At 36.6% G+C, this 10,211-nt stretch overlaps 1 protein-coding gene across 6 annotated transcripts in view; it reads right to left on the bottom strand.

Moving 5' to 3' along the window:
• RAP1GDS1 (RAP1, GTP-GDP dissociation stimulator 1) overlaps positions 1-10,211 on the bottom strand; it is a 219,188-nt gene that overhangs the window by 32,110 nt on the left and 176,867 nt on the right. For all 6 annotated transcript variants that reach the window (XM_006872955.1, XM_006872952.1, XM_006872956.1 and 3 more), the window contains 4 exons: positions 4,703-4,846; positions 3,938-4,069; positions 1,519-1,653; positions 659-784 (listed from right to left, as the gene is read on the bottom strand). In XM_006872955.1, coding sequence (XP_006873017.1) covers positions 659-784; positions 1,519-1,653; positions 3,938-4,069; positions 4,703-4,846 — 537 coding nt within the window. The remainder of the gene's footprint in view (positions 1-658; positions 785-1,518; positions 1,654-3,937; positions 4,070-4,702; positions 4,847-10,211) is intronic.

The following is a 10,211-nucleotide window of genomic DNA, read 5'->3' on the forward strand; positions in this document are numbered from 1 at the left end:
GAGAAACTCTGTTAACTGATGGTATGTGGAGGGGATTATAATCAATGTAATGAAACAAGGTATATGAATGTTTGAATGTGAAACCGATGATGTGCCCTGAAAACATTCACTCAATCCACAATAAAAACCTTAAAAAAAAAACCCTACGAAAAGTAAAAAATGACAAGCCCTTTCTTGTTGTTGAAAGCCTCATCTCTCTCCTGTAGAGCAGCTGGTAGATTTGAATTGCTGAACCTGTGGTTAACAGAGATTAATGCATAACCTACTACACCACCAGGGATCCAAAAGCCCAAACCAAACCATTTGCCGCCAAGTCAATTATAACGCAGGGCAACCTCATGTATTTCAGAGAGAACTGTGCTCCAGAAGGTCTTGGAAGGCTGTGATCTTTCGGAAGTAGAACACCAAGCCTTTTTTTCAATGCACCTCTGGATGATCTGAACTATCAACCTTTTGTTTAGTGGCAGAGTCTTTAACCATTTCCAACACCCAGGTAAACCACAGGCCACAAGTCAACCTGAAAACAGGTTTGAGATGCACTACAGTTTCCATGTATTTCCCTATTACATAATCTTTATCATTATATAATTCTGAAAGCTAAAAACAAGTCCTTTTCCAAGTAGAGACACACTGACACTTAGGAAAGCTTTTCTTTTACCTTGTGCATCTATTAACATTCTTAATGTTCCCAGAAGTTTAAACTGAACTGGAGGCATTTCAGATTTAAGGAATTTCAAAACTGCCTCTGTGACACCAGCTGATAACATCTTTGCTTTGTTTACAACTATAGAGAGAATGAAAGGAAAACAGTGGTTACAATGGTATTAACATGCTTGATGATAAACATTCAGTTCAACCCATAATTATTGGATGTCTATTATCTCTATGGTCCTAAGTTACACTTTTCTATTTAAGAAGCATCATGTGGCTTTTCTATGGCTTTTATGAATGAAATTTTTTATAAGAATCTTGTGGTTTTTTTATAGGAATAGAGCATACAGAATCATATTTATTAAGTTTTAAAAATGCATTATCAAAATATTTACTTAAATAATCTATAAAGGATATATGAAAATGCTGCATTCTAATTCACAAAATATACAACTATTCAGTGTTAATAAATGCTTCTCTCTACCTCTGCCCTTCACTCAACAGTGTTATGTATTTTATAACCATTAATAAACAATATTAATCTGCTAAATGAATGATAAATATTATTGCTAATGTTAGATGGACTGAAAGCAGACAATACCAGAAAGATTTTTACATGTATTTTACTGACTCTGTAAAGTCATTAAAATTGTAAAGTCATAAAAAAGCATTGATTGTATGGATCAGAACAAAATATGAATAACATTGCATCTGAGAATTACAAAACACTTGTGTTTTGAGAATTACAAAACACTTGATTTTCTTCTCTTTTCTTGGTCCAACAGTTCAGCTAATCATGTACAGTAATATTTTCCCAGAACAACAAATTCTACTCCCTCCCAAGCTGCCTCCTATATTCAGTCTTACCTGGAATGGCCAGGTTTCTGAGAGCACTCAGAGCTGCATGCTGAACAGTCACATTGCCATCCTCTACGTGTCTATCCAGTAGATCCATCAGTTTTTCTACAATTCCATTGTCTACCATATGGATACAGTTTCCATCTGAACAAAAGAAGAGAACTCTTTAAAACTCTTCTTTAACAATGTCTGTAAATACTTTATAATACTGACTCCTACCCAATATCTACATTACAGAAAACCGAGTTCTATAAAGAGTTAGTTCCATCACTTTCTCCTGTCAAATTTACAGATTTTTGTGTTAACAGAATGAGAAGTCTAATCATAAATATTATGAAAAGAGATGAAAATTTCAATATCAGACATTCCTAGTGTATAGTCTGATATGTCAAGAGGATGAGGAAGTAGGAAAAAAAATGCTTAAAATGTCCTCCAATAGTTTTCATCTCTAGTGAAACCTACTTGAGTTCTGCTAATGTTAATACAGGTATCGCTTTCAGTCTGCTTTACACCACTTCACTTCTATAAAAAACGTACATTCATACCTATTTTGCTAACTGAAAGCAATCCAAAGAGGATTTTCACTTTTGTGAAAGAAGGTAAAAAGCGAAACTGATGTTCTGTGTTTGTTTTGCATTGAGTTACTAAAGAGGCAGAGTGTACCCCAAAGTAGGTTAGCCAATCTTTTTCTTCCCAAGGAACTACAACAGGCAATTCAGTATCAAGTCACCATAGCTTTGAACTGCATCTGTTAATACTATAAGTTAGTTTTAATGTGTTATTTGGTATGATTTAGTAGGATATTTTTTGGGATCTAGGAGCACACAAAAATGTTTACCATATATATTAATGGTAATTGTTTCTTTGGTTTATTCCATTTGGGTTTCTGCAAGCTTTCATATATGCAGTTCACTTTCACACAGCAAGGGAAGCTTGTATACAGAAACAGTTCTCTACAATTTGTACTTGTTGTTATAAAAAGCCGTCGGAATCAGTTCTAACTTGTAGTGACCCTGCATAGGGTTTCCAAGTGACTGGTGGGTTTTGAACCGAAAACCTTGTGGTCTCAGTCTAGTGCTTATCCTACAGTGCCAAACCACGAGTCTGTATTTTATACTTACATCATGGTAATACTTACTTTTCAATGAAACATTATATCAAATATTTACAAAGTAGTAAGAATAGTATAATGAACTAGTATGTATCCCTCAGATACTACAATGATTATCCATATTTCCAGTCTTAAATCCATTGTTTTTGACTAACATATGAAATCAAGATGGTCCCCAAAGAGGAAGGAGTAAAAACTGGATAAGTAATCTACTGTAATAGGCTATAAGCGATCACTTAGATTGGAATATAATCAAATTATAAAAAAATAATAACCCATATTTCCTAAATGTAGCATTATAGTAAGTTTTTTGACTGAATAGCCATAGTACCCAATTTCAGTAATAAAATATAATATAAAAGGCCTGTTGTTGTTGTTATGTGCTGTGGAGTCGGTTCCAACTCATAGCGACCCTGCACAGGGTTTCCAAGGCTGTAAATCTTTACAGGAGCAGAAAGCCTCATCTTTCTCCCTTGGAACAGCTGGTAGTTTCAAACTGCTGACCTAGCGGGCTTGCAGCCCCATTTGTAACCACTGCCTATGAAATAATCTTAAACTAATTTAGAGAATTAACCACACTTAGGTGTGGCATTGTAGGGTAATCACTCGACTGCTAACCACAAGGCTGACACTTCAATTCTACCAGCTGCTCCTTGGAAACCCTATAAATGGTCACTGTAAGCTGAAACTGACTCAAAGGCATTTAGCAATGACAACAAATGTTCGTATTCATAAAAGGGTAAATTGAGGTACAACCACCTTAGAACAAATACTTAAAAGATTATTAAGCGTAAAATGAAAGTATCAGACAAAACAACACCATGCAAAAGAGCATGGCCTCCCAGATTAGATGTCTATTAGAACAAGACTCAAGTATACAAAGTTCAAGAGAGTAAAGTTCTCAAAAGAAATACTTCCTGGATTTTAAAAATAATATATGCATAAATGACTGGAGTTTAGGAACCCTAGTATGGTGCAACAAAATAATGCAATGCACTGCAAGGTCAGTTTGACGGTAAGGTCGATGGCTCAAACTCACTGGCTGCTCCCCAGAATCCCTATACAGGGTCGCTATGAATCAGAACAGACTCGACAACACATTTAACAACAAAACAACCAGAGTTTAGTTAAATAGCCTATGCAATTTACTACAAAATTGATTATATTAACTTCATATCTCTGAAAAACTAAAAACACATACATACAAACTGTAGACAGACACTTATGAATTGCTCTAGTTTTAATACATGTGGTGTTAAAGCAAAAAACATACAATGTAGAAATTTTTATTTTAAAAAGACGAACTAACACATTTACCGTTTCTGGCAAAATTTGCAATTGCCAATGCTCCAGCAAGCTGTAATTGGTGGTTATTGGAAGGAATCCAACAAAGCACCTTTTGAAACACATTGCCTTTTCCTCCTTCAAATAATTTCTGCATGGATTCATCTGGAGGTAAACAAAACAAATAATTAAACAAGAGAAAAATAATTAAGAGTAAACAGTATCTCCATTTCTATGTGAATATCTAGCTGAGAAACTACATACCTCCTCATACACTATAAAGTCTTAAGTAGAAAGGTAATGGTTCTTTTAAAAACAAACTTCATAAGGACTAGACAAAATAATTTAGAATTTTTCTAGACTAAGTCACATTGGATGCTCTGACAAGCAGCCATCTAGCTACTTTCTGAATAGAAAACTAGCCTCGTCTTTCTCACTTGCTGTCTCGGTCAACTGCTCCTTACTAACAGGCAGAAAGCTTTCCTCCTATTATGTGAAACTTGTGTCTTGCTGTAATTTTTATTAGTTCAATGTTGGTCCTTTGGTGCCACAGCTATCTATTTTATATGATAGCTCTTCAAATCTTAGGAGACAGCCAAAATTCCTTTTTTTCAGGTTCATTATCTCTACTTTTCTTCAAATGATAAGTCTGAAGTTTTAAAATCATGGTATCAACAGGATTATATGACAAACGAATAAGAGAAAATGACTAGTATATTAATTACCTAAAGAAAAGACTTAAATACATTTTTAAAAACCTGACGAGAATGTTCTTGGCTAGCATAGAATATAACTCACCTCCAAGTAGTAGTAAAACCATTAGATCTGAAGCAGTTTTGAGCTCAGCAATATCATCCTCTTTGTCACTATCCACCTTCTGCTGAACAATCTCTAGTAGACATTCTACCAGGCCTGCTTCAACCAACTGTAGCTTAATAGCATCTAGGAAGAATGTCAATAAAACCACAATTTGAGATGAAATAAACACTCTGGTATATTAAAAAAGAAAAAAAAGAAGAAAATAAAAATTCACGATTTTCATAACATTCCTCAAAAGATTGTAGCTTCAAAATGAAGTATCTGCCGTGCAGGTTAAATACACAAAAAGCTTTAGTTCACTTTCTCTTGGTTATGCCAACATTCACAACGTCTCACAGCACCTAAATGGCACGGCATGTAACAACATCACTGCATTATTCTAAATGCTACTTTCTTTGTAAAAGCAATACTGTGAAATATCCCACCAAATCCACTCACTATCATCTAGCTGATTCCGACTCATATTGACCCTACATAAGATTTCTGAGGCTGTAAATCTTTGTAGGAGCAGAAAGACTCAGCTTTCTCTTGAGGAGGAGCTGGTGGATTTGAACTGTCAACCTTATGGGTGGTTAGCAGTCAGTCCAGTGCTTATCCTACAATGACACCAGATCTTCTTAAAATACTCCACAGTAATTAAACATAAAACACATAACAACTGTTATAGTAAATTAAAATATATTCACTAACAGAGCTTGGAATTTGAATCTGCTATAAAGTTACTAACAGATGTAAAAACACAGTAATTGATCCACGCTCAGGGGGGTTTAGTCTTTAGTTTTTAGGCTCCCTCACCTGCTCTATGAGGGCAGTTTCTAGGAAGACTGGAAGCCATATACTGACTAAACCACTACATTCCTTGGTCCTTTGTCACTGCTCCTTCCTTACAATGTGAGGGTTACAGGTCCAGTCAAACCAGTTTCAGTCCAGGTTATCTTCAGACTGGTCAGGATGCACTTCAAGAACAGAACACTAGTATGATCTATTCTGCAGTCCTGGTGAGGTGCTGTAGACTAAGTACTGGACCATAAAGTTGAGTTGAGATACAAGGTTGGCACTTCAAACTCCCCAGCCACTACTCAGAAACCCTATACAGGGTTGCTATGAGTCGAAACTGATTCGATGGCACTTAACATGATCTATTCTATTAATTTCAGAGATTGATATCAAGACCCTACCTATGCACAGGAGAGATGTCAAATAATTAATGTTCAAAAATAAAGTAAAACTAACCTGTAGTTTTTAGGAATACTTGATAAAATAGGAAAGAAAAGTAAGGCAAAGATAACCATAATGATCAGGGTACTTATCTGAGAGGAAGCAAGGGATTTAAAATGCTAAAGGTGCTGTATGGTATGTCGGCCCTGATGGAAGTGGGAGCGTGGCGTCACCATGAACAGTCCACCAGGGATATCTGTGCTATTGGTTTTAGAGCTAAATTCAGGGTTCTTCTCAGTGCACAGGATAGTACTGTGTTGCCTGATGGAGTGGATGCAAGCATGGTGCTTCTGGTACCATCTGCCACTCTGGCAATGAGAAAGATGGGGCTATTCTGAACAGTCCACCCAGAAGACCTGTGCTATTAGTATCAGAGCCAGAGATCAGGAGACCTTTCCACGACACAGGAAATCCATGTGGTAGCTGGTGGTGCCAAGTGGCTGCAGGGCACTGGAGACATCTACACTCTGGGAGGAGGAAAGACGTGGATGGTGTAAGATGTACTTTTCCTATTATCATTGGTCCTTGTCTTCTTCATCTTACAATTCCTTATTGTTGCTCTTTGTCCACCATTACAGAGTTCTTAAAGAACTGAACGTAGGCAGCTTTTACTAGTGTCTCTGTGGGAATGGTTGGAATCTTATATCTGTCCACATCACCATCTTTGCTAAAGTTTCCATATTCACATCCATATCGGTCTTCCCCATTAGGGCAGCTATTATACCTTGCTTATCTTTGTATTTTAATTTAAGCTGGATGACATAAATGCTTTGAATGTATTTGATACTGTTTCATATAAAACCAGACTGCAAACTGTTTAGGAATACATATGCGGTAGTGATGGGTGTGCGCCACCAAGTTGGTTCTGACTCATAGAGACTCGGTATAGGGTTCCCAAGGCTGAAAAATCTTTATGGGCGTAGAAAGACTCATCATTCTCCTATGGAGCAGTTCGTAGATTTGAACTACTAACCTTGCAGTTAGCAGCCCAGCTTGGAATCAACTATGCTAACAAGGCTCCTTACTACATATACTACACGAGACATTTTATAAGTAAATTTTAGTTTTTGGTTGGATTTAAATTTAAGTCCTTGGTACCACCAAACTGCATACATGAAAGGCAATGGCAGTCTCAGCCTGCCATTTGGAAGAAACAAATCCTAAGAATTAAAAGAAAAATTATATGGTTTAATGTCATTTTGATGTGTAAAAACTTAGTTTTTTCTGTCATTAGGAACACAGATTTTTTAATCAGTATCTTAGGATACAAAGAATATTCAACCTGGAATATGTTTTTTAAAAGGTACATTTGCACTGTGCTATGCTGAAAGTAGGGCGTTTCCTTGGTTACAGAAAGCTAAGGCTAGAAATGTGTGGTGATTGGTACTGAAAACCATGATGTGAAACCCAAAATACTATAAGTCCTGAACCATACAAATCCCAACTTTAAATGTCAGAACCACTCTCCTTTGCATATTATGAAAATCAAGGATGATATCCTAAGGATTAGGACAGAAGAAACTTTTTGACGGTATCTCTCTATCATCGTACTACTATAAAACAAATAAAGGTTAAAGTGATGGAGGAGAAAATAGAAACAAGACATAAAAAATATTTACTTAAAAACATGCACGGAAAAAAACAAACAAACAAAAAAACATGCACGGAATGTTACAGGTGATTTTCTAGCAAAAAGGAAAGAAAGAAAAAAGCTAGCAAGAAAAATAATTACAAAATTTTCATTTGGCAAAACCAATGAATAAGATGAAATTTCAACAACTTTCTCTCTAACAAATCAGACCCAAATTATTTACAAAATTTTTAAATATGTGAAGATTAAAGTTTGCATATCTCTATTCTCAGTTTGACTGTGATTACATATACATGTAGGAGGATAAAATGCCATAATTAGTAGGAATAGCAAGGCATTCTGCCAAAGCAGACAGCCAGTACACAATTACCAACACCATTCTGCCCAAATACAGCCACATCAATCACTATAAGTTTATATGGATGTATGTATACATAAACAGGAGTTCTGGTGTGGTGCTGTGGGATGAAGCACTGGACCACAGGGTCAGTTTGAGGCACAAGGTTGATGGTTCAAACTCATCAGCTGCTCCTTGGAAACCCCATACAAGTTCGCCATTGAGTCATTAACTAACTTGACAGCACTTAACAATATACATACATACATAAATACACACAAACATATATATGTTTAAATATGCTAAATAGTTGAAAAAAAAAAAAGAAACTGCGAATGGATAAAAGTACATAAAACACACAAAGATCAAGAAATTCATTGCCAACACACCCCAGCACATACACCTTTCTCATTTTAAATCCCTCATTTATTTCCTCCCTCTCAAATAACTTCCCAGATCTTTATTTCTAGTTGTTATTGTTATTGTTGTTGTTAAGTGCTGCTGAGTCGACTCCGACCCATAGCAACCCTGTATACAGTTTCGGAGGAGCAGCTAGTGAGCTTGAACCGCCAACCTTACAGTTCAAACGGCTTTGCAGTCTGGTGCATTAACCCACAGCGCCCGCCATCAAGTCCATATTGACTCTCAGCGACCCTATACACAACAGAAAGCCACACTGCCGGTACCAGGCCAACCTCACAATCTTTCCTTGTTTGAGCTTACTGCTGCTGCCACTGTGCCAATCCATTTCGTTGGGATCCTCATCTTTTTCTCTGATCCTCTACTTTACCAAATATGATATCCTTAAGTGACTTGTCCTCCTGACAATATGTCCAAAGTAGCTGAGATGAAGTTTAGCCATCCTGGCTTCCAGAGAGCATTCTAGTTGTACTTCTTCCAATACAAATGTTTGTTCTTTTGGCAGTCCAAGGTACTTTCATTATTATCCTCCAATACCATAACTCAAATGCTTCAATTCTTCTACGGTCTTCCTTCACTAACTTTCGCATTCATATGAGGTTATTGAAAACACCACGACATATCAGACGCACCTTAATCCTCAAACTTAGTTCTCTTGAACACTTTAAAGAGACTTTGTGCAGCAGATAAGCCTAATGCAATACATCATTTGATTTCTGTGGTCTGAGTACAATGAAATCTTTGTCAACCTCAATATTTTCTCCATTTATATGGATATTGTTTATTGGTTCAGTGGTGATAACTTTTGTTTTCTTTATATTAAGCTGCAACCCGTAACTAAGGCCATGGTCTTTGATCTTCATCAGTAAATATTTTAGTCCTTTTAACTTTCAGCAAGCAAAGTCATATCATCTGCATATCACAGGTTGTTTGAGTCTTCCTCAAATTCTGATGCCACATTTTTTGCATATAAACAGTCTTCTTGGATTATTTGCTCAGCATACAGATTGAATAAATATGGGGAAAGCGTACAACCCTAACACACACCTTTCCTAATTTTAAACCATTCAGTGTTCCCTTCTTCTGTTTGAACAACTGCCTCTTGGTCTATGTACAGGTTCCTCATGAGTATAATTAAATGTTCCGGAATACTCATACTTTCCAACGTCGTCCATAGCTTGTCATTTTCCACACAATCGGTAGCCTTTGCATAGTCAATACATCACGGCTAGACATCTTTCTGGTATCTTCTGCTTTCAGCCAAGATCCACCTGATATCAACAATTATATCCCTCGTTCCATGTGTTCTTCTGAATCCAGACTGAACCTTTGAAAGTTCTCTGTCAATGTAAGGTTACAGCCACTTTTGCATTATCTTTACTAAAACTTCACTAGCATGGATTATCAATGATATTATCCGATGACGTCTGCATTCCACAGGGTCACCTCTCTTTGGAATTGGCACAAATATGGACCTCTTCCACTCAGTTGGCCAGGTAGTTGTTTTCCAATTTTCTTGGCATAGATGAGCGAGTGCCTCCAGTGCTGCTTCACTTTGTTGAAAGATTTCAATTTGTATTGCATTGATTCCTAGTGCCTTGTTCTTTTGGAAATGACTTCAATACACTTTGGACTTCTTCCTTCAGCATCATTGGCTCTTGATCATATGCTACCTCTTGAAATGTTGAACATCGACCATTTCTTTTTGGTACAGTGACTCTTTGTATTCCTTTTCTCATCTTTTGATACTTTTTGCATCATTCAATATTTTGCCCATAGAAATTTGAACACATCAAGTTGAGGTTTCAATTTTTCCTTCAGATCCCTCAGCTTGAGAAAGGCTGAACCTGTTCTTCCCTTTTGGTTTTCTAACTCCAGGTCTCTGAGCATTTTGTAGTAATATATGGCTTTGTCTTCTCAAG

Source organism: Chrysochloris asiatica, unplaced genomic scaffold (genome assembly GCF_000296735.1).
Source record: "Chrysochloris asiatica unplaced genomic scaffold, ChrAsi1.0 scaffold00216, whole genome shotgun sequence".
Classification (NCBI taxonomy): domain Eukaryota; kingdom Metazoa; phylum Chordata; class Mammalia; order Afrosoricida; family Chrysochloridae; genus Chrysochloris; species Chrysochloris asiatica.